Source organism: Pseudorasbora parva, chromosome 3 (assembly GCF_024679245.1).
Source record: "Pseudorasbora parva isolate DD20220531a chromosome 3, ASM2467924v1, whole genome shotgun sequence".
NCBI lineage: Eukaryota > Metazoa > Chordata > Actinopteri > Cypriniformes > Gobionidae > Pseudorasbora > Pseudorasbora parva.
This window is the reverse complement of record NC_090174.1, coordinates 37,268,440-37,294,487: the sequence shown is the minus strand read 5'-3', so window position 1 is coordinate 37,294,487 and position 26,048 is coordinate 37,268,440. Positions and strand designations below refer to the sequence as shown.

The 26,048-nt window shown below is 37.4% G+C and overlaps 1 protein-coding gene across 1 annotated transcript; it reads right to left on the bottom strand.

Annotated features, from left to right (window-relative positions):
* ncs1a (neuronal calcium sensor 1a) lies at positions 1-26,048 on the bottom strand. The gene is made up of 8 exons (XM_067438698.1): positions 25,433-26,048; positions 13,931-13,955; positions 7,239-7,377; positions 5,335-5,413; positions 4,831-4,919; positions 3,558-3,635; positions 2,918-3,038; positions 1-1,057 (listed from the first exon to the last, which is right to left on the bottom strand). The coding sequence occupies exons 1-7, from the start codon at positions 25,494-25,496 to the stop codon at positions 2,940-2,942; spliced, it is 573 nt and encodes a 190-aa protein (XP_067294799.1). The 5' UTR covers positions 25,497-26,048; the 3' UTR covers positions 1-1,057; positions 2,918-2,939.

The following is a 26,048-nucleotide window of genomic DNA, read 5'->3' as shown; positions in this document are numbered from 1 at the left end:
AAGACCCCCAAGATATTTTCTTAAAAAAATGTATTTAAAGAGACTCCATTAACAATTTTCATTAACATAACTCCATAACCACAATAATTCATCTACTGCAGTGTCTGTGTGAATTAACTAACATTTCAGATGACTATTAGAAAGATGTAAAATAAATGAAGGTTGTTCATTTCACATCCCATTGACATTACCAGAAATCCAAATATAGCAACACTGTGCAGACCTTCGAAAACTGTGGGCACGTATAGAGCTGCTGAATACTATATATGCAATTGATACAACATGAGTCTCATTCTTTCAAACAAGCTAGGTTCAACGCAATAGCTGTCTGAAAAGAGCGCTGTGTTCAATGCATCGCATGTACTCCTACGCCATCACAACAGTCATATGCAATACTGTAAAAAAGTTGCATTCTACATCACAAGGAGACTGCCTGTGGATCAAGCGTGACGGTATACAGGTTGAAAATAATACATCATGGCTGTCAGAATTTCATACGGCTGTCAGAGTTAAGGATTAATAATCGGATTTTGTTTATTGTTTACAGGTTATATAAATAAATACGACTGATAGCATGTTGTTCAATGCCAGTGCTGGCTTAAGCTTTGTGGAACGGTGCAACTTCATCTTCGTTCATCATGTAGTGGTGAAGGCTAGACTAAAATCCAGCTAGGTCCACCCTATCACTTATGACAAAGACCACAGCAATATATGGAGCTCATTCATTGGTGTCAAGGATATTTGAGTTATACATTTAATAACACTGATGCGAATGCCCTCAAAGTCACTCTCTCTGTACGAGCGTCTCTTTTTCTTTACAAAAAGGGCACTGAACCCATCAGACTTCATTTACTGTACATCATTCTTCCCAAATGAGCTCTGGAAGGGTTCACATCGTCTTGAGCGGCTTTTGGTTTTCCAGTGACGGCAGAGATGAGTGACTGACAGCTGATCCCCTCTCAAGAGCAGCGCCCACAATGCACTTTCGTGTTGGCAGGCCAAAGAGCTTTCCTCTCACAGTGCCAGTAGAATGACATAAATGTATTGGATTGATTATCTAGATAGGAATGAAAGACAGAAACTTTACATTTACATGGAGTGGGTAAAAGATTAATCAATTGCAAAAATTGTCATTCATTTAATTGGTGCTTTCAAACAGATGCAACTGTCAAAGGCCTCCGCGTTGTTCCATCAGAAAAATAAAAGGAGTCGTTTGGGCTAAACATTTTGCAGAACAAATGTTTCCTTTGCCTGAATATAAAGAAGAAATGTACACACATACCTGAAGAACTTTAAGGATGTGTGGCTATGTTATTTTCAGCTCAAACTAAATCTATTAAAGCTACACTGTGTGATTTTCTCCCCCATCTAGCGGTGTAAAGGTATATGACCATCCAGTGAATATTAGTTTCTGTTCCTCTCAATTCCGATTTCGTTTTAACTCCTACGGTGGCCGATTTAGTCCAAGATTAACACCGCAATCCCCCTCTTCACATTTGACACGGTGCTGTCGAGTGTTAAAACGTGAAAGGCGAAGCTTGAATTTACAGGTATGTCCCTCTTTGGCTAATATACTTTCAAGATGGAGGGGCAACATGGCGACCGGCATTCAAACACCTCACTCGTATGTATTTTCAATGGCGTATTATAAACTTACAAGAATACTTTTTTACTTGAAAGAAGTAAATATAAATCAATGAGCACATATATTTTTAAGTTTTTAGCTAAGAATAAACTAAAAAAGTTACACAGTGTAGCTTTAAAAACTAAGTTTAAATAAAATAAAATATAAAGAAAATTTACAGAAAAAAATGAACTAAAAAAAATTAAAGTGAAATATACTGTAAATACACTGCCTGTCCAAAAAAAGTTGCTGTTTTGATTTGAATAGGCCAATCCTTTAGAGTCAATGATTGGATGATTATTGCAGTGTTTATTATGTTTCTAGCATGTTATATGTTTGGCAACAATTCTTCCAACCCTGATTGCTGGAGTGTGTAGCTTCACATTTCTTAAAGGTGCCATATATATTGCATTGATACAATATTTTAAATTGTTCTCTGATATCTACATAGAAGGTATATGGCTTAGGTAAGAAAAGGTGAGGAAACGTTGTGTGCTTGACTGACTCTTACATTGTCAATACAAGATCTGGACCAAACATTGATGCACCTCTTGATGGAAATAACATAACATGTATTTCCATCAAGAGGTGCATACATTTTTTTGGTCCATCCAGATCTTGTATTGACAATGTAAGAGTCAAGCACTCTGTAAAGTTTCCTCCAGCACATCCCAAAGACTTTCAATGAATTTAAGGTTGGGACTCAGAGGTGCCAATTCATCTGTGAAAATGATTCTTCATGCTCCCCCCGAACCATTCTTTCACAACTTGAGCCTCATGGTGAATCGTGACATTCTGATCCTGGAATATGGCCATGACGTGTCTTCCTAAATGGTTGTTTAAGAAATGAAAAGCTAATAACATGCTAGAAACATAATAACCACTGCAATAATCATCCAATCATTTACTCTTAAGCATTTGCCTTGCTGTAAAGTTGCATAGAATATAATAATAATACACTTCATTTATAAAGCACTTTGCATATGCATATACCTACATACATACATATGTATGTATGTATGTGTGTGTGTGTGTGTGTGTGTGTGTGTGTGTGTGTGTGTGTGTGTGTGTGTGTGTGTGTGTGTGTGTGTGTGTGTGTGTGTGTGTGTGTGTGTGTGTGTTTGTGTGTGTGTGTGTGTGTGTGTGTAAGATTCAAACTGAAAATATAAAAATAAAAGCTAATTAAAAGCATTAATAAATACAACACTGATGTGTTCATTCATAAACTTAATTTGTCAGCAGACTGGTACATTGCTGTTATCAGCATTCATGAAAATGTAAAATGGGACTCACTGAACACCACTTTTAGATGGCCCTACACCAGGCCGTCATAAAGGGAGAGTGCCTGTACAATAGAGGGGTCTGCCTTGGAGCCCTCCTGAAACTCCTGCAGAGTCAGCATCCCATCTGCATTCTATTGACAAAAGGAAGACAGTTAGTCATAAGTCACATTCTGTTTTCAACCACACATACTGGGTATAAAATGCTTACAGTTAGTGGGCAAACATATGCAGGGAATTAGGTAGAGACATTTTTTGAAATAATGCATTCAGATCTCTTTTTTTCTCTCAAGAGCTCCATGTTCTTTCAAAGGTTCTTTTATCAAAGCTTTCCGAGAGCCTCTAGAGCTTCAATTTTCCGTCTTTCATGTAGCGTACCATCTGTGTTTCGAGTGCCTGACAAAGGACAGCTTTCCTGACAATCACAGCAAAAATAAACCTATAGCTATGAATACTTAGTTGTAAGAAGTCATGGGACTGGATTGTTAGACAATGACTTGAAAAATGATCAGAGAGTACAATTCACTATAAATGCAGTAGGCTACATTTTACATGTTTATTTTAAAATAGACAACTATACAAGTAATGTTGTGCTTGTGAGAAATAAGGTAGTGGAAGACTAAATACACAGTAAATAAATATACAGCATTAACCTTATCCATCATAGCAAAGATGCGGTCGACTCTTTTCTCTGGTGTGTTTTCCTCCTCGGGTAACTCCACTGTGTTTCCCTGCAAGACATAAGACGAGAATTCCTCGGACACGTTATACATATGGCCTTTCACAGCACGATAAGAAACAACCCCAGTCAGAAACAAATAATCTGTTACCCAGAGAACTATATAGTATATTTCTTTATATAGATACATAAAAAACGTTTGCCAACCAACTGAACAAAAAGAATACGGCAGTGAATATAAGCTGGCTGCATGTATTAGATCAAATTGAAGGGGGTTAAAAATATATTTTAAAAATCAATGTAAGAGATTCCAGCAGTTAAAATATGATGAATTATGTCAGTTCAATAGCATTCAAGGGCAAAACACAATACCCAAATCTAAAATGCAGTGTTCTGTTGTACATAAATGGATTTGACAATAAGGGTTCTATAACATTATTTGATATTAGTAGCTATCAATGGAATTGTTTGTTACTACACTGTAAAAAAAAAAATGTGGTGGTTTTTGAGTTTATTGAAATAAAAAATTTGAGTTGATACAATGAAGGAAATTAGTTTAATAAATAGAAACTCAAAATATTTTTGTATCTGAACCACATAAAAAATGTGATAAATCATGAAAATAGCACTATTTGGCATGTTTCACTGCGTCATCAGAAATAACACACAAATGATTATCCAATATGCTTACAAAATCTTTTAATAATCTTGTCAAAAAATGTTCATTGTAATAACTCAAAATTTTAATTTCAATGAACTCAAAATTTTAAGGCAACCAGGTAACTTTTTTTCTAAATAATTTTTTACAGTGTAGTGTTAATTTTTTTAAAAAAATACTGCTTAATAAATACTTTAAAAGTAGGCTACTGTTAATTATCGGCTCATCTGAAAAAACATGTTGTTTGTAACAACCATATTGTTGCCAAATCTATATGGTATAATAAATGGTAACTAATAACTGCGATTCGTTTTACAGCACAGCTGAATGGGCATCTTTGCCGACTGTATATGATCAGAAGAGCATAAAAACCTCTTGTGAGATCAAAAAGCACACCATGCTATAAAGCTTTCTGGAAGCCAGTATTTGCAAAGGTAGACACTGCAGTCTCTTTATCAATCAAATGCACATAACCCATTTTCTAGAGTTAAGGCTTTACAATAAAGACAATGTTGGCCTTCCAAGAAAGCCCTTTCATTTCCTCAATAGAAATAGAAAGTTACGGTTTAGCGAGAAGCATATGACTCACCACCATCTGGTAAATGGCATCCACGATGTTCAGCATCTCATCTCGGGTTATGTAGCCATCATTATCAAGATCGTAAAGTTTAAAGGCCCCTGTGACAGCAATAACAAACAAGCACATTAAGAAACTCTCTCTCTCTCTCTCTCTCTCTCTCTCTCTCTCTCTCTCTCTCTCTCTCTCTCTCTCTCTCTCTCTCGCTCTCTCTCAAGAGCTAAGAATAAAAGTGTAGCTTCTCATTAGAAAACTAATGCTAGACCTTTCTATTGATTATTTTACCACGATCATCTTTTCATTAGTCAAGATGATAAATTAAAATGGAGTGGCAGACTTGTTCAGATCATCTACTAGTGCATTCGGTTTGGGTAAGCGGCGTCTTAATATAAGACACTGAAATGTCACTCCCCAAGATGACTTCTGCAGATAAATGAACACGTATCTGGAGCAGAAACAAGAAAGCATTGAGGTACCGATGGCATTATGAGATTTATAAAGAAATTCTGGTCTTACATCTGAGTTTTTCATCCAGTGTCCCTCTAGATGTGACAGACAGAGCCTGAATAAATTCTGAGAACTCAATGCGTCCATCCTGTGGATACACAACAGAAAGACAACATGAGGTTGTTAAGTTGTCTTATTATTTTTATTGGAAATCACTTTGGTTCACTTTGTGTGTTGTAAAGGGCTGTATAAATAAATGTTGATTGATTGAGGTGAATTGTAAAAAGAAGTCTAAAGGGCTGACAAAAATGTTTGATTTTATACAGCTTTGTTACAGACTCACACCTGAGATGAAAAAGACACCAAATATGGCAAACAGTGTGAATGACAGTGAAAACACTGCAGTTAAATACTGTAGCAGCAGGGAAGGCTGTTGTTACCTGTGTCCAGTACTATTTTACAGAAGGTTTTACACATCAGAAATGTCCTTTTGACAGTGATATATGATTGTAGTCCCACTGAAAATCTAGAAACATCTGAGAAAACTCCACCGGGACATCGGCAGTGCCGTCTTACTCACTCATAGACGCACTCAAACATGTGCACACACACACGTTTTTCTTTTCTTTTTTTGTGAAATGTGAGGACATTCCATAGGCGTAATGGTTTTTATACCATACAAACCGAATTTTCTATCCCCCTACACTGCCTCTACCCTCAAACCTACCCATCACAGGAAACATTCTGCATCCTGTATCATTATCTGCATCACTCATCCTGTATGCTTTATAAGCATTTTGAAATGTGGGAACATGGCCAATGTCCTCATATTTCACCCTCTCTCTCATTGTAATACCTATGTCATTATACACATTTGTGTCCTCATATTTCACGAAAACAGCCCCCCCCCCCCCACACACACACACACACAGTCTTTCACTATCTTTGTGGGGACAATCTATATGGTGTTTATCCTATAGAATACTAAACTGTATCCTATCCCCTTAAACTTACCCTACACCTAAACCTCAGGAAACTTTCTGCATTTTTATATTTTCAACAACAAAAAATTCATTCTATATGATTTATAAACTCATACAAGTCCCTGTGAGTCAGTATGCATTCAGGTTGAAGTCCCCACCAGGATAGAAAAACATATAAATGAGACCACACACACACACACACACACACACACACACACACACACACACACACACACACACACACACACACACACACACACACACACACACACACACACACACACACACACACACACACACACACACACACACACACACACACACACACACAAAGGGTTTCCAATTGAACATTTTCTAATGACTGATCACATCTAAATTTTTCAGTTGGTCGAATTGAAATTCTGTGAATTGATGCAAACTGCACAGTCATGCACTATCCCAACCTAACCCTTAACACAATCCTCACAGAAAACATTCTGCTGTTTTACAGGTTTTTTTAAAATAGTATGAATTACAATTCCTGTTTTCTTAACGGGGACCAAAAATTCTGGTTTTACTATCCTTATGGGGTGAGCTTGTCCACACAATGTAGGGAATTCCTGAAGTATACACACAAACACTTTGTTTCTTGTGTGTAATGTTCTGTATAAAGCTCCTAAATGCATCATAATTTTGTTCAGACTCGGAAAGTGCATTGTTCTACCACAGATTTATCGAAGCTGCATTTCTATGACTAAAATGGAAATAGGCCTACATACCGGTAATGTCCCTGTCGCTGAGTAAATTAAAGTGAATGTTGGGGGGGTTTGTAGCTGTTTAGCCAAACAGCTCTTCAGGGAGAGATTATTTTCCAACTCAGTAAAGAGGATGATTTAAAACAGCTCACATCAAAACATTTATTGTTATACTGCAATTTTAAAAAAGCCCCAGTAGGCTAATATAACAGTGCTTATCTTTTATTGACTTTTGCTTTTCTCAGACTCTTGTTACCTTGTTCTCATCAAAGACGTTGAAGACAAAGGTGGCAAACTTTGTGGGGTCGCCGAAGGGGAAGAATTGCTTGTAGATCTTCTGAAAGCCAGCTGCGTCCAACTGACCACTGGGACAGTCTTTAATAAAACCCTTATACCTGCCACATGGACAGGAAAATGAAACAGGATTGGAAAAGTGGGGAGGAAGGATTGAAAAAAAAAAAGAGAGAGAGAGAGAGAGAGAGAGAGAGAGAGAGAGAGAGAGAGAGAGAGAGAGAGAGAGAGAGACTAAGAAATTGATACTTTCATTCTGCAAGGGCACATTCAATTTATAAAATTAAAATAAAAACATGTATGATTGATTTATTTATATTAATTAGCATGTTAGAATGATTTCTGAAGGATCATATGAAACTGAAATTTAGCTTTGCCAATAAAGGAGAAAATGTAAATATTTAATAGAAAAGTTATTTTAAAACCAAATAAATGATCAAATAAATCCAGATGTGGGGTTCACAAAAACAATTCTTACGGACTTCTGAACGTGTAAAAGAAATGTGTAAAAAAACTATAACAAAAACAACCCAAAGACAAAACTAAGACATCTTCCTCCAGGAACATAAACTGATAGCACCCAAACGCACTGCCGTGTTACAGAACATGTGGCCAGGGCAAATTGAACCTCTGTCAATGTATCCTGTAATTTTCAAAAACAACACTTGAGCGCATTTTCTGTACGCTAATTGATCCCTAAAAAATCCAAGGCTATCATTGGGGATCATTTCCGAGCAATTTGGGCAAAGGGTGAAATGGCTGCCCAGGATATTACAGGTCACGTCAGTCATCAATTGTAAATTCATTTCCAGGAATATCAGGTTGGATTCTGCATTTTAGACCTCATCGCTCTCAGTATTTGTGACCCAAACTTGCTAGTTGCAAGATCTGTGAACTTATCTGAAATAATCTATATAATATCGGTACTAGCGTGTAAAATGCAAACACTTAAAAAAAAAAAAAAACACTGGCACAGACTAAAAACTATTTTCTATGAACGCATGAAGTCATCTAAGTGCATATAATGTAAACAACACAAACGTATAGTGAATCAAACGTTATTCAGGGATAATGCCATGATGTATTGTATATGTATGTATATTGTGTGTGTGTGTGTGTGTGTGTGTGTGTGTGTGTGTGTGTGTGTGTGTGTGTGTGTGTGTGTGTGTGTGTGTGTGTGTGTGTGTGTGTGTGTGTGTGTGTGTGTGTGTGTGTGTGTGTGCGCTGGTGGGAACTTCAACCTTAATGCACACTGACTCATGGGGACTCTTGACACTGTGGGGACCTAAATTGAGGTCCCCATGGGTACAAAAGCTTATAAATCATACAGAATGAGTTTTTTTGAAAATGTAAAAAAAATTGCAAAAAGTTTTTTTGTGACAGGTAGGTTTAGGGGTAGGATTAGTGTAAGGGGACAGAATATACAGTATGTTAAGTATAAAAACCATTACGCCTATGGCGGGTCCCCAGAAATATAATGCACCAGACACCTGCACGAGCTTGAGTGTTTTTGGAAAATTATCAGTTCAGCGTATCTGTCTTTTATAAATATGATAAAAACTCATACTCTTCGAAGATATGAAGGATGCAATACTTCTCTATAGCTACTCAAGATTAACATGAGATTGGCAGAAAATGTGTTTGTTATATACCCTTTAAATGCAAGTAAACATTAATTAAAAAAGAACAAATTAACAAATTAGCAAAAAACAAAGATACAAAGATAAATACAAAAAAATACAAAGAGGCAGTGTGTTTTAAGATTTTCAGGTATTCAAGAGACATAAACTGTAAAACGTAAACTATTTATCAAATGTAAACTATTTATTAAATGCTATTTATCAAACGTAAAATAGTTTATTTATCAAACATAAAATGTGAAATGTGTATGTTTATTTTATTAACTTTATGAATAAAATATACATACACATTACATAAAATATACATTACAAATAAAGTTTTTCAGTTATTATAGAGATGGCAGTAGATATATTAGGCTACTGTCACTTTAAGAGCTGCACGGATCCAATATACTGTTACACATGCATTTTCTTTTCTTCATAGGCACAGAGACATATTTTTGTTCACTCAGTCTGCTTAAGAAATTGTAAAACGTTTTTAAAACGCTTCAAGCTGCTGTACACTACAGTAACTCTATTGCTAAACAAGGGAACAGAAAAGTTGTGTGTCTGATAATACAATTCCCCAGGAATACTCTGAAATTGCTGTTGTAACGCTTCATCTACCGATTCTCTGGGGACTCAATAGCCTACAGATAGCTCAAAGGCAAGTCTACTTCTGAAATCAACAAACGTACGTCTATGGCATCAGAGAAATAGAAGAAGAAAGTGATGTGCACCTTGAGCTGTGTGTGTCTGTGCGTGTGTATGTTTGTGCGCAATGCATGACAGCCTGGCATGTCTAGGCTTGCTGCTTAGCGATCTGATCAGCGCTAGACTGAGCTTGAAGGGGCTCCGCTGTCTTCAACACAAGACAGTTGTGCCTGTCTTTGACAGAGCCATCTCTAGTGAGATGCTAGTGTATAAAGTACAGTGCAGTACATACGCTGTGAGTATAAGAATCAAACAAGAAGTAAAGGCAGGGTGTCTATTGGCTTGCTCTAGATCAGGGGTCTTCAACTAAAATAGTTTGGGGTCCAGAAAAAAAACCTTCTCACCGGCAGAGGTCCGGACAGTTATATACCTAAAAACATGAATCGATGTCTTTTTGCCAGACTAAAGAAATTAGTGTAGATTAAAATGTCTTTATTGAACAAAATATAATATGTTCTCATATAGATAAAGTATGTCTTTTCATTTTTTTAAAGCAAACATAGGTAATCCTTCAAAAAATGTATTTAATTTTGAGGTTATTCTGTTTGCATTGGTACAAAATATCTAATTCAACCAGTAGCCATGTCTGACAAAAATATGATGAATGAAAAAATGCCTTCATCTCTAAATCTGCACTGAAAATACATTCATTTCAACATTACTAGCAACTAAATTGCTTTTTCTGCTGAACTGAGATAAACAGTAACAATCAATGAACACAAACCCTCCTGGTTAAAAAACAAAACAGAAATCTCATAACATAATTTTATGTTCATTCACATGTATAGCCCACATTTAGTTAGGTAGAGACTATCTTCAGCACTGCTCTCTCTGTGCTTCAAATTGCACTGGTAAAAAATCATTTGCAATATCATCCAGAAACACAAACAGGCAAAAATAAGGTGCCACCAGTGTTGGAAAAATGAAAAAGTCCACAAAATATTTTATCTCTTTATTTCAACTGTTCCTTTAAATCCAGAAAAACGTAAATAGCCTCTCAAAAGGCTGAGCTGAGTTGAACTTAAAGATGGAATGGAAGCATAAACATTCCTTGTTCCAAAAAAAAAAAAATAATAATAATAATAAAAAAGTGAATATAGCTACATTGTCTGAACTTCAGTGCATGTGAGAAATTGGCTCGTTTATTTTCTGCGCCCTTACCTCAGACTGCTGAGGAGGGGTCTTTAAAATGTGTATGGCTGAATCAGAAATCGCCCCTATACCCTAAATAGGGCATTATTTGAGGGGACAGCCATTTGTAGTGGCATCCAAAACCACAGTGGACATGTTTGAGTGTACTCACATGTTGCACCGCAATAACGGGTGTACAGCCGATGTACACACAACAGCTGTCCGACTTCATGCACTCGTTTTCATTCACTCCTTCAAGTGAACTGTAATAGTGGACAAACGTAGGGAATAGTGAATGAGGGTTAAGGGGCCAATTTCTGATTCAGCCTCTGTTTTGCGCGCCGTTTTCTTCAGTCTCTTCAATGCGCGTCTAAACATGTAGTGAGCATAGTAACGTAGCCGCACACCGGACTGAAGCTCATGGGCGCGTCTCAGGATCTCACACCGGACGCTCACATACGCGCAAGCTCAGTTTTGAATCGACTTCTGACAGAAGAGCTGCACGATGTATTACATTTATATTATATTTCCCTCAAATCCTCCATGTACATACTGATTTCACCCTGTGCTACAAGATACACTCATCATGAAGTTCTTCTGTCAGTAGTCGATTCAAAACTGAGCTCGCTCGTAATGTGTGCGTCCGCTGTGAGATCCTGTCAACGCAACCGTGGCAACATAGGAAAAACGGTTCTACTGAGCTGCCTGAAATAAATGTGATTATTTATTTATTTATTTTAAATCGCATTTGGCATTTAGTTATTTCAGTGTGTCAAACGGCTTCGCGGTCCGGATGGATGCATCTCGCGGTCCGGATCCGGACCGGAGTCCGCCAGTTGGCGACCCCTGCTCTAGATAAACACATAAAATGCAAGGCTTTTTTGAGTCACAGAAGACTGGCCCACCTTTGAAATGTCATCAAAAAGGCAGAAAACTGTTTTCCAATACTCTGCGTACAGTAGACTGCCTATATCAGGATTGTTTATCTCACTTCTTTGTTCCACGATTTTAGTTCTTTTCTTGTTCTTTCGCTCTCTCTCTCTCTTGATCCTTCTCTCTTTCCCTACTGGGCACCCTGCCTAGAGTCAACCGTTCCCCATCTGCCGTGAGAGGCATAGAGCAGCCAGGAGGAGTATAGATGATGGCATGTGAAGTTAAGAATTTATGCAGAATTTGTGCTCCGAGTAGGCACTTAATATCTACAATAATGTGGTACTTTGCAACATCCCCTTCCTTGGTGGCAGACATTTTCAAGATGAGTCAGTCAGAGTAAAGAAGAGAGGTACGGTCATTGTTTGCTGTCGGAAAGTGTCCCATGGGTCAATGATGATGTGCGCCCTTTCTTTTTCTTTTTGTCAAAAATACACTAAAATTCAATTCATATTATGGTCAATTAGGTATGTGAATAAGGTCAATAAGTCTTTTAAAATAAAATAAAGTGCTCTTTTGGCACATGGTGCGAATTCTCCTAAACAATGACATTAATGAATGCATAATTAATAGATACAAAATAAATTCACATTTATTTAAAGAGCAATTCAAATAGCTTTATTATTATTACTTGATGGTATACCACAACATTTTATTTACACTTTTATTAGTAATTAATCCATATAACAAGCATAATAAGTAGTCTGACCAATGAAACCACATGAATATGTTCACAACATGAACATATTAATTTACTCAAGCAGATACTCTCTGCAGTATTTTATGGCCACACTGTAAACAATTTGTGGTGGTTTTTGTTGGTTTAACTTAAAGGGGGGGTGAAATGCTGTTTCATGCATACTGATCTTTTTACACTGTTAAAGACTTGGAATCCCATACTAAACATAGACAAAGTTTCAAAAGTTAAGGTGGACGTTTGATGGGAGTATTTCTTTGTCAAAAATACTACTTCCGGTTAGTCATAAGTTTCGGCAAGTTTTTTGAGATCATGCGTCCCCTTTGACGTTAATGGGGGCGGAATTTCCTTGTATGGGCCGTACGGACAATTCTACCGGAAGCGCGTGAGAGAGAGCGAGGGAGAGAGCGAAAGCAACAGGCTACGCCCATCAAAGCGCTGGCTTGTAGGATGCTAAACAGGTGATATAACCAGTAGCTACTGACTTACCCACTGATAGGCCGGCGGTCGATCTGTATTAGCACTTTCCTCACGCGACGGGCGAATCACTTTCCTCACAGAGCGACTCACTTTCCTCACGCGGCAGGCGAATCACTTTCCTCACTGAGCGAATCACTTTCCTCACAGAGCGACTCACTTTCCTCACGCGGCGGGCGAATCACTTTCCTCACTGAGCGAATCACTTTCCTCACAGAGCGAATCACTTTCCTCACGCGGCGGGCGAATCACTTTCCTCACTGAGCGAATCACTTTCCTCACAGAGCGAATCACTTTCCTCACAGAGCGAATCACTTTCCTCACAGAGCGACTCACTTTCCTCACTGCAGCGCGCTGCTGCACACGTCATTATTTAGCTCCGCTCACATGACACGCCCCCACCCGCTCGGCTTTTTTCGGAAAGACTCGGAACAGCGCATCTTTCTTATATAATTATAAAAAAAATAAAGACTTTTCGGAGATATGCAGGATGCAATGCTACTCTATAGGTACTCAAGATTGACATGACACTGACTGAAACTGAGTGTTTCACCCCCCCTTTAAAAAAGTAAGTAACCTGGTTGCCTTAAAATTTTGAATTTATTGAAATTAAAAATTTGAGTTGATACAATGAAGGAAATTAGTTTAATAAATAAAAACTCAAAATATGTTTGTCTCTGAACCACATAAAAAATGTGATAAATCATGAAAATAGCACAATTTGGCATGTTTCACTGCGTCATCAGAAATAACACACACATGATTACCCAATATGCTTACAAAATCTTTTAATAATATTTTAATAAAGGCTGTCGAATCTCAAAAAATGTTCATTGTATTAACCAGGCAACCAGGTAACTTTTTTCTAAATAATTTTTTACAGTGCATGTCAGAACTATGCACTCGGGATGGATGAAAAAACAATTCTGTGCATTATTGATAATAATGGAGGAGGATAGAAAGTTATTTTACATTTGGATAACAACACCTTTGTTGACATTTAAATGATTGATTGAATTATCTCTCGGTTTAACTTGTGACGAGGAAAGTTGGGAATGCTTACAGAAAGGACATAAAGAGCACACTTACCACTGCTGAACTTCCTTCTCTGTGACTGCAAAACAAAGACAGAGTACAGAAGAGAGTCAGATTTTGTTCAAACTACAGAAACTAGCTGAAAGTTTCTGAAAAATCGCATGCTAGTCTAGGGTGGTTTGTGCTGGTCTAGCTGGTGGTCCAATGTAATCCACAATGTCACAGCAACTCCTATACACTGTAAAGAATGATTTAGAAAAAAAGTTGCCTGGTTGCCTTAAAATTTTGAGTTCATTGAAATAAAAAATTTGAGTTGATACAATGAACATTTTTTGAGATTTGACAATGTTTATTAAAATATTATTAAAAGATTTTGTAAGCATATTAGGTAATTATGTGTGTTTTATTTCTGATGACGCAGTGAGACAAGCCAAATTGTGCTATTTTCATGATTTATCAAAATTTTTATGTGGTTCAGATACAATAATATTTTGAGTTTCTATTTATTAAACAAATTTCCTTCATTGTATAAACTCAAATTCCTAAATTCAATAAACACAAAATTTTAAGGCAACCAGGTTACTTACTTTTTTAAGTTAAACCAACAAAACCCAACACATTTGTTTTTTTTTTTTTTTTTTTTTTTTTTACAGTGTACAAGTTGATTTATCAAAAGCAGAATTCCCAAAATTGGCTTAAAAAAACTAAAAAGTTTAGGACTTTAAGCTGCTATACTGAAACAAAGAAGTAAAAAATAAAATGACTTTAGATTAAAACAAATGTATTTTAACAGTAAAAAGAAGGTTTCAACAACAACAAAAAATCTTGAGAAAAAAAAAAAAGCTTTATTAATTTATAAACATATGTTAGTCGATGACAACTCTCGGGGTGAATTATTTAACCAGCATATATTTGCATGGTGCAGGGAATGTACATACGCTTGACTATGAACAGTCATACTTTTTCAGGATTCTTTAATGAATAGATAAGTTCAAAATCACAGCATTTGTAAAATAAATCTTTGCTGAATAATGAATAGCTGAATATTAAAGTAGTCTATCTTTAAAGATAGACAGACGTGAATTATTGCATTGCATTTCCAGATAACCAACATCTGCTGAGTAGCTGACAGGAAGACTGCTGTAGTTGTCTCTCAAAGCTTAGAGGCTGCCATGTCAACACTACTAACATCAGGTCTGTCACTACATTTGACAGCCCCTGGGCCATCGCAAAGAGAGCTTTTTCCCAAGATTTATTCCTCATACATATGCATGAGTAGAAATACACTTTTAGATCCAATGCTTCAGTGAGCGGACCAGCAACAGTAACTAGCAGTAAATAAAGATAATATAAAATATATACATTATATTTTTTAGTTTTGTTCTTTAAACAAGATCCACTTAGACTGCCTCTTAAAGAAGAGGAATTTATAGGCCATTCTAACATTGTTGCACAGTTTTAGGAAGGTTACTTTGTATATGTAATAGGTTACAGATTACAAGTTACCTCATTTAAAATGTAGAAATAGTGTAACTATTTCAATTACTTGATTACAGTAATGTAACTGATTACATATGAAAATGTTAATGATTACAAAGGGAGAAAAATATGTTTTCCAACTATTAAAATGCTATCAACATCAAAAAATTCAATGTTTACCTGAAGAAGCATCTCCTATGATGAAACGCCACCTAGCAGACAAATATCTCTATTAGTTTGTCCCATTTTGACTTGCAAAATAGAACTACTTAACTACTAACACAAAATGAATGGTCATATTTGAGTCTAAACAATATTTTAGCTGAATTTGGGTCTGTGCGGGTTGCCAGTGAGTATGAAACTAAAATCTATTTTAGCTTCTTCAAACATACATTTTAGGCCTTATATGGTATAATGTTTTCCCTTAAAAGAATAGTATGCAGATTTTTTATATCAGTAAGAAGACTATTTAGAATTGTGTGTTAATAAAGTTTTTGAAATCGTTGCACTACTTATTACATTTTAAACAGGGTAACTTGTAATCTGTAACCTATTACATTTCCAAAGAACCTTCCCAAGACTGACCATTGAGACACTTTGCATCTCAATCTATCTAAAGCAACTTCATAGGCACAGAGTTCTTACGTTTAAAACTTTGAACAACGTGTAATGAGATGCCCTAGTGAGATGATACACTAGACTAGAGGATGATGCAACACTTTAGCATCTACTGACCTGACATAATATCAATATGCCATTGGCCCAGATGGTCATTACGGTTTGTGTAAATTCACTGTTTACACCTTAATACTCTTGAGTACTGTGTGTAACTATACACACACACACGTACACACTACACACACACACGGCTCTTTGTCTGGAGCAGGAGTGATGTCATTACCAAGGTCAGTGATGTGCATCCAAGTAGAGCAAAAGGTAGAGAGGAGGAAAAAAATTGGGGAAAAATATGAAATTGAATGAAGATATTTACAATTGGATCAGCAATTCTTTCATTATGGATGAGGAGAAAGAGTTGAAAAAAGATATATGACAACCAGGCCTTGATGCGTGAGAGTACTAGCTGAATATAGAGGCAAATATTATAATAAATGTATAAAGGAATAAAATATTTACATTACTAAAGGATGCATGGTATGACAAAAATATGTCTGGACAGGGAGAGGAGAGGGCAGAGGGCACTTGCTAACACAAGTGTGTCTCATCGGCGCTCATGACCCAACGTGACTCCATTCAATACTTACTTCTCCATCTGCTACAACAAACAACGAGGGAGAGAGAGAGAGAGAGAGAGAGAGAGAGAGAGAGAGAGAGAGAGAGAGAGAGAGAGAGAGAGAGAGAGAGAGAGAGAGAGAGAGAGAGAGAGAAAACAAGTGAACAATAGAAGAAAAACATCCTTCTCCATCCAAAACAGAAAAATATACTCAATATACGATAGTCTGCAACCTCACAAACCATGTGAGCCAGCCCATAAAAAAAACCACAGAACATCTCATCTGCCCATCATGCTGAAGAGCACTTCTACTTATTCTACAACGCCACTCCCCCTCACTGTCAGCAATCGTGGGCTGTGGCAGCAAATTAAGACCAGCAAAGAGCAAGACAAAAGCAAAAGACAGAGACAGGCAAGGAATAATGAACAATCCGGTGCCTTGGGAGCCATAAGTCTCATTTATAACTCAAATGATTGCAAGACACACCAGCATTTTGGGTCTTGACTCCGAAATATTCTAATATATATACCAATCCATGTATGTCAAAAAAAACAACACCAGTCCCAATATTGAACACAAACTGTATCATTCTGCTAACTACCTGGAACATTACTGTAACAAAGCTTTTTTTTTTTTTCGCTTGCGGGAAAGTTATTAAATTTGGCACACAGATAGTACCAACAGTAACCTCACCAAAATTGGAGTCTCTTACTCATTCCCTCTAGTGCCAAAACCTGTCCAAAATATCACTCATATTTATGCTAATAACTTTTGAACCATAATGGCCATAATCCCTGATTCCTTGGCTCAAGTCGATTGTAATCCACCCTATGAGGTCATTCTGTTATGAACATTTTCCCGCCATTTAGAATTTTCTGAAAAATCTACTTTTTCAAACTCCAACTAGATTACACGATTACACGAAAATTTAACCAGATCATCTTCACACCATGCTGACAAAAAATGTATGAATTCAAATTGATTCGTCAAACCGTTTTTGATAAACGCGCAAACAAATTTTACGTAGCTCAGCATTTCCACCTACTGGTCCGGAGATATGAAAAATGGCTATTTTTGCTTATAACCTCTGAACCATTTGTCCTTGTCCAAAAATCATAAAAGTGGTCTCGTTAGATTCGGTATGTCATGCCGAGTCGATTAATTTGACCATATTGGCCATTTTGGCTGTCAGTTATTTTGAATTATGTGCTAAAATGCTGTATTTTATAAACACATGAACGGATTGGTATGAAACTTTGTATGGGTCATCAGCATGGACACTTAAAAATGGTAGGATTGTGCCTTTTGGTGGCACTATAATAGAACAAAACATGAAATTCCCATATACTACATTGCATTTTTTAGCCTTTTTGCCTAAAATCATCTTAAAATGTGTTTAACTGCACATTGTTGCAGTTGATCTGACACTCCCAGCCATTTTGACATGTCTTGTCTTCTTACCGCTTGGCCCCGATAATTGCTGCTTGTTATAACTATATTTTATCACGCCGGGATATTGACCTTATTCGACAAAAGTAATGGCGCTGGGAATACTAGATGAGATTCGTCTGCTATGAGGTAAAAAAAAGAACATAAATACTGTTCGATTTCTCGCAGAAACAGATAATTTTGTGTTTTAAGACATCAATGGATCGCCACGAGGCACAGGGTTTAATATGGATTCGTATGTATGTGCTTTTCACTCCCATAGAATTACACCCCATTGACGTGCATTATACAAGCAACGATTGGAGTTAAAAATCTTAATTTGTGCTCTACTGAAGAAACAAACACATGCACCTACATCTTGGATGCCCTGGGGGTAAGCAGATAAACAAAACATTTTCATTTTGGGGGGAACTATCCCTTTAAGTTACATTCACATTAGCTGTTACACCTGGAAATTTATTGCAATATCATCAATATTTGAAGCTCAAGGCTAGTCTGTCTCTTCACTCATTTCCATTTTAAATCCCCACCTTCTCACATCAGACATACAACCCCAGATACATCATAAAGCAAATTAATGAATGACTTTTTACAATTAATTAATTACTTTTTTCCACTCCTATGGAAAGCGTGATCATAGAGCTTCTGGTCATGGGCCTTTTCTACTCTCCTGTGTCATTGAAGTTGTCAGAAGAAGACTGTTCTGTCCTGTAGTCATCCGTAAAAAAAACCCCAGAAAAATCGCCCAAAGTTTGCTACAGCTTTCAAACTGCTACAGGCCCACCAAAGGGACCCAAGCAGTAGCTACCTGGTCAAAGCAAAATAGGCAAAATCCCAACAGTTTATGACAGATTATAAACACAATACCTTCAAGGCAGTCTGAAATATAACAACAGCAGCATTTCTCTCCTCAGTGCAGCACCAACAAGAATTATGACACAGCTTATAAAGGAGCACACAAGGAATAAGGTATTCTAGTTTAAGTACAGAGATGATCAGTGCCATTGGGCTTGGATAAAATAGTCCCAATGTTTGTGAATAAAGTGACTAAGTGAGTAGTATACACTAAAAATAACTCTGTATTGAATCAATCCATTAATAAAAACATCTCATGAAAGTGCAGTGCATTGCTGATTATGTGAAACAGAGAACATCCCCAGCCAGGCTGCCTGTGTGGGCCCCATTGTGGGAAGCAGACTCTCCGTAAACCTCCCTCCACATAATGCCATAACCTGCATTGCCTCTCCTGGGCCACTCACTGTTATATTTGATTAAGCCTATTTGTGGACTCCATGTGAAGGCAGGGAAAGAGACTGAGTGGTTGCCATCACCACCACTGCTAGGTTATCCTCTCTGTCTCTCTCTGGGTACACCTTCTCTTGATACACAAGTATAACACTCAGAGGAAACGGCATGGGGCAGTAAAGGAATAAAAGGACTGGTTCACACCAACAAAAAAAAGTTTTGGAATAAAAATTTTGTCTAATTTCTCCACGTGATTTGTTCACAATGTGTAAAAACCAAACAAACAGAAGATTGTCTCAATCCAAATGTACACCTTGACAATAGGTGAAGCTTATAGAAAAGAAGAAATACCCTGGTTAGTCCTCCAATACACAAATTTATGTGCAACTTTGAATTTCTGACACCCAATTTTCAAGGAAGTCAAACAGTATTTCAGATTATTGTATTCACTATAGTTTATTAAACAACACCCAATAAAAGAGTACAGAGACAATAGTCTGGATTTTTCCTCTTCTATTCACTGTCACTAAAACATGTTCATAAGTGCCACCAAGTCACAGCAGCAGCTGTAATAAAAGCAGAAATCTTATTTATTGGTCAGTTCAATCGTTATTCTTCACAGTATTATGGAAAAGCGATTATAACCTTTTATTGTGGAAAAAAACCCTGCCATACTGATGGCTTGGGAACAGGATTAACATTCAAACTAAAATGTTTATTGCACTGAATATATGGCTTGGTCTATAAAGACCTTAAATAGATAGTTCACCCAAAAATGAAAATTCTGTCATAATTTACTCACTCTCAAGTTGTTCCAAACCAGTATGAGTTTCTTCCTTCTGCAGAACACAAAGGAAGATATTTGGAAGCATATTTGTAACCAAGCAGATCTTGGCAGCCATTGACTATTATAGTATTTTCCCCTCACTAGTAAATGGCTGCCGAGATCTGCTTGGTTACAAATATGCTTCCAAATATCTTCCTTTGTGTTCTGCAGAACGAAGAAATTCATACAGGTTTGGAACAACTTGACGGTGAGTAAATTATATGAATTTTCATTTTTGCGTGAAGAATGACAATCCCTTTATGCTATAAAAACTTAATTGGACAACATGAAAGTACTCAGTGGCTCATAGAAGTCAATTACTATAGTTTCATGACTATATCATTTGCAGACAAGGTGGAAATAATATGAAGTCTAGCAAGGAGGGGATCCATCATCCTATTTCTACTTATCGGAGCAGTGGAAGACATACTAGCACTCTTTAAATGGAACAATGGATTCAGCTCATCGTCATGGTGACCGTAGAAAACGAAGAACAGCATGAAGAAAATAACGTGTGTGAAATACACAGCTTAAGCGAAAGAGGCGGCTGTTGGTCCGCTACTAGATAAGTGAATCAATCAAGAAAACCCAAAGGTTACATTTCTGGACGAGAGAAGCTAAACATAGCTGATGTGGAAGCAGTGGTAATGACACAAAGATTGAGAGGTGAGTGGAACAGACAGTGTAGATATTAGGAAAAGAGAACGAGAAGAGACAAGCTGCAACCATGCTTAAAGAGAAAAGACGAGAGAGAACTGGAGTGGAGGAAAAACTGAAAGAAACACGAGGAGATAAAGAAGAAAGGGAACAAGATTAATGTTTGATTACAGATTGCTTGCTTGTTATTTTGCATGTACATAAAGGTGTTATTGCAATGCAAATATTTAAACGCTTCATGGTGTTTGTAAGGAAGGCTTGCTCCATGATGTATGTGTTGTACATTGTTTACTGTAATGACTGGAGAGCAAAGAACCTTATCTCTGCCTTAAGTCAGGTAGCAAGTCGCAACAGCGCTTTTGTGTTGTGACAAATGCAAGTGAATAGATTATCTAAAAACAAAAAAAAAAGAAGGGCAGGGACTTGGTTCTATCCGTGGGTTTTTGAATAGCGGAGGCAGATCTGAATGCAAGCTTGCAATCAATTTTAAGAAAGGGCGGGGTTTAAGAGTCCAGCATACATCACCAGAGAGAATTCTGCTGAGTCATGACATTTAATAATAATAATAGAAACATATGTATAAGATCACAATAAGATCAATAACATGCATTTAGAAAACAGATCCAATTCCATTTCATGCAGGCTTTAACTCAAACATGAAATACTTGTGGGGGGAAAAAATGATCCTATTTACTTTTTTTTATCGCATATTCCCAATGGGGACAAATCATCATTTCACTTTTTGTTCTACATAACCTAAACGTTTTCTCCTTTTTATCTTTAACCAAATTGTAAAAAAGACAACTTTCTTTTCTGCTGACTTGGGCAATGCAGGCTACTGGATAATATTTACCAATAGCCAAATAGCATTTAAGCCATTGTTTTGGCAAATGATCTGGCAAATTCATGTATTTGACCACCCTCTTATCCTATCCAATCTTCCACAATCAAGTCCCACCCTTGCTATTGTATTTTATAAATGCATTTTCTTACATTAAAGTCCTCATGAAATCAAAATGGACCCTATTTACTCATATTAAACATATTACAAGTCTTAGAGTGAACGGTTAATATGTGCAAGTTAATACACAGAAGAAGAAAAAAATTGTTGCGGTAATCTTTAATCAAAATTGGAGAAGTGCCTAAACGGCGTTCCTCCTCAGTTGACGGCAGTTTGACGGCTTAGGTTTGAAAAAGCTCAAACACTCCCCTTCAACCGTTAGTCTGCTATGATTGCAAGATGGAGAGGAGGAGCGTTGAAGTCAAATACTGCCCTCTATTCAATATTCCGTCTCACTTGGAAATATGTCACAGCACTGAAGAAAACTCACTCGCTACTTCCGGTTCACTGGGACTTTAAGGAGGGAAAATGAGATGTGGACATCAATTCACATTGAGTTGACTTTGATTATAGGTCATCCCACCCTGTTCAGCGTCTCATTATAGAAGGCTGGCAGAGGCACAGAGAGGGAGCTGCCCATGAACACTGGAAGACCGTGCTGAGAATGAACTGGGTTGGCGTTACGCATCTTTTAGTTGTCTCTTTCCACTTTGAATTTTGTGGTGGGGTATGAGGATGTCATCCATAAAATCCCAGTCTTTAGTGTATAACATTCGATAGCAGTGGCCACACCAATAGCATAGAAATAAGCAAGAGGGATTGGATCTCAGCTAGACCTGGGTGCTTTCAATCATTCCCTATCCAACGTCAAATATATTATGCTGGGGGAAAAAACATCTTCAGGTCACTACATGACTAGTGCATTAAAACACTTGTTGTCTGAATAGTGACTGACATGAGTCTTTGATGCTAGGATTCTATTGCAGACATGGTTTTTATTGAAAGCCCGTTAGATGTGTGCACTGCTCCCACACTGATTTAACCCTGCAGCGAAGAAGCAGGAAATTATTTCCTGACAGCCCTGCTTTACCCCCCGTTGCGCACAAAACAGACCTCTGAAGATGTTCATTAAACGGTTCAATACCGCTAGGAATGTGCTTAAATTCCATTCAAGTTTAAAGATGCCCTAGAATAATTTGAAACAATATTTATAATTTTTCTCTGATATCTACATAGAGGGTCTACATGAGGCTTATTTAAGGGCAAAAATTGTCTAGATACAGGTTTACAGGTTAATTTACAACCCTATAAATTGTCCCTAGGATGTAATGCTCTGTTTTTGCCTTATTTGGAAGAGTTATGAATATGAATGTTGAGCTCTGCTCTGCTCTGCCTCTGATTGGCTTATTTCAGCAGCTCACAGATCAGCTGTTCAGCTCGTGAGTCCTGACCGTCCTGACAGAACACAGACTGACTGAATGACACTTTAAGCAAAACACCTCAAAAGCAGATTGATAAAATGCAGCTTACTTGTTTATTGGTGTTTTCAGATCATCCGTGCGCGAGAAAGAGTTCGCGTTCGTGCGGTTGCCAGATTTCAGTCATTTAAATCCCCCAAACAGAGCCTAGATGTTTTACCTAAACATGTCCAATCTGGCAACCATATGCATGTGATCTCTCTCGCGCACGGATGATCTGAAAACACCAATAAACAAGTAAGCTGCATTTCATCAATCTCCATTTGAGATGTTCTGCTTAAAGTGTCATTCAGTCTACATTTTAGACTTGTCTTATTTCGTCGACGATATTGCATGTTTATATAACGTTAGTTACAATGTAGGCTAAGGTAACGCAGTGACTGTGATGTAGCCTAATCTGAAATACAAATAGGCAAAAACATCATAGGAAATACCATACTTCAGTTCTCAAAAATATAAATATATAACTTATATTTTTACAAAATGAATAGCCTTGTCAAATGATCGTTTTAACTTATATGGTGGAAAAGGTGACGTTTGCTAGAAGGATCTAATGAACAATCTGCAAGCAAAGTATCTACGGTTGTATTTTGTAATACAAAATAATATTACCCTTTGTCATTAGACACACTATTTAGTTTTGTATAGTACTTGGTGTTTCCTAACTTACTGTACTAGCATCTTACGTTATCTAGACAATGCTGTCTCTTTCAATTTAATCAGAAATTGTTTAAACAATCAATAAGTGGATAAATCGCTACTTGCAGGAATACACTTGTAATTGCCACTTTCTCCAGTTTAAAACGCTGAGCGAAGCTTGCTTGAAATGGGCCGAACAAAAGAATGATCTTGAATTAAATTGTTGTGGTATCGGATTATAAACATCCACCATGACTGTTGACATTTTTTATCTGTGGGAAGGGTAGAAAAGTCCTCAGGTCTCCTGAACAGCCTGGAACATGAAGTGTGTCCATGCGAGCAGCTTGTTTACCGGATGATTCAGCTTCGTCAGTTCCGCCTGACAATGCACATGTTTGGACAGATGCAAATATTGGGGCCCTGCATATAAATGATCCAAAACGCTTGCGTCACGGTTGGGTTTATGTCGAGAAGCACTTATTTTTCCGTGGTCTTTTTGATTTACGAGATTTACATAAGAAGTAGGAGGCAATGGTGCTTGAGACTCACAGTATGTGGTATCCATGTACTGAACTCTTATTATTTCACTATGGCAAGGTTAATTCAATTTTTGATTCTAGGGCACCTTTAAAGGAGAACTTGGTCAAATTTTAACCAAGTTACCCATACTTGTAGCAAGTGTATCTTTGACAATGTCCTTGGGAACTGATCAACTGAAACTGTTAAATGGTAGGCCTAGGGTCATTAATTTATTTAGCACCAGTTTCATACTAACTGCTGAATAATGACATCAATCTATTAAAAGAAGGCTTGTTACAATTAATAACATATAAAATGCATCAACTCAGGTTCTTGATATATAGGCTACTTCCCTCCAAAACACCACTTGTCACAAAAAAACAAAAACTGTCAAGCTTCATTGATTTCAACTTATAAACATTCAAGTTTGTAGGCTGAATGGCTGAATTTCAAGAACAAAAACCTCTAACGCTAAAGGTTTGTGAAAAATTGGAGTAGATGGTAACGTGTATTTGTGTGACCTTGGCTAATCATAATTGTCGTTGCTGTTGTACCTTCCCATCTAAAATTGTCTTCACCTATTCCGCACTATGATTAATATGCAGCATTAGCAAGGTCTCAAAGCCTCATCTCATTTCAGTAATCTAAATCAAGTCAATGCCAGTTGATGCGATAATGACAATGCTAATATGTTTTCTCTACCTCAGGGAAGGATTGTTGCAACACAATTCAGCTAGCCCCACACCTTATTGACTGGACGTGAGAGTTGCTGCCAGCTGATACATGTAGGCACCTTATCTTCTCACAACAGAGACGCAAGCCAGTCAAAACACGCTTAATGATTATATGATTAGTGACAGAGGAAAATCAGTGACCCCAGAAACGAAATTATGATCCTGTTCGATTTACAGAGACATGTAATCGCTCACAAGCAGTATACAAACAAGTAAACAAACAATCAAAAGCAGTCTCACTATATTAAACTATCACTATATTATATTAAATTACTCTTATAATTCAGCCAAATGCGACTTCATCAGATCCACCAAAGTATTTTTAAAGATGGTTTTAAAGTAAGTACAATAGGCTAATAATAAATACAAAATAACAATAAAAATAGAAATAACATTGCAATTAACCAGCACAAAAATGCACAAGACATGGAAGAAAGGACTAAAAAGCAGTACTTACAGTAGGTCTTTCTGCACAGCTCTTCCACTACCTCAGGTTTTAGTTTGCTGTTGGATTTGCCCATCTCTCCAGCTGGTCACAACGGTTTATCCCCACTCCCCAAATCACTCCCCCCAAATCCCACCTTCCACTTACATTTAAAGAAAAGAGAGAGAGAGCGAGAGAGAGAGATAGAGACAGAAAGAGGAAGGGGACGCAAAAGTCCTTTTGAATCGTGCCTTTCCTCCAAACCGCAGCAGTGTAGAAGAGGAGGAAGGACAAGTAATTGAGAGGAGCAAATTACACAGAAGCAATGTGATTACAGCATGCAGTTCCTAGAGTTGTCTCTCCTCACTCGGAGGGAATGAAAGAGAGAGAAACAGAGAGGGCTTTAATCTGTAAACCGGTGTCCCTCCTCCCCTTTCCTCCACCTCCTCCAGTCCTGCTGCCAAGTGTCTGCGGTTCCCTCGTGGAATCAGGGGCTCTCTGAGCAGTGCTCGACCCCAAGAGAGGCACTCTTCAGTTGGTTGATCGCTGCTGTCTGGCTCGATCCACTGAAAGAGGAATCGATTCACTGACTGAGTCAGACATGCAGACGCATTTGTTGACTCTCTCTGCGAGTGTGTGAGTGTGTCTG

Coding starts and splice junctions, on each gene's coding strand:
- ncs1a (XM_067438698.1), bottom strand. CDS start 25,496: ATGGGCAAATCCAACAGCAAACTAAAACCTGAGGTAGTGGAAGAGCTG. Junction 13,956..25,432: donor GCTGTGCAGAAAGACCTACT/GTAAGTACTGCT, acceptor TTTGTTTTGCAG/TCACAGAGAAGGAAGTTCAG. Junction 7,378..13,930: donor GAGAAGGAAGTTCAGCAGTG/GTAAGTGTGCTC, acceptor TCCATGTGGCAG/GTATAAGGGTTTTATTAAAG.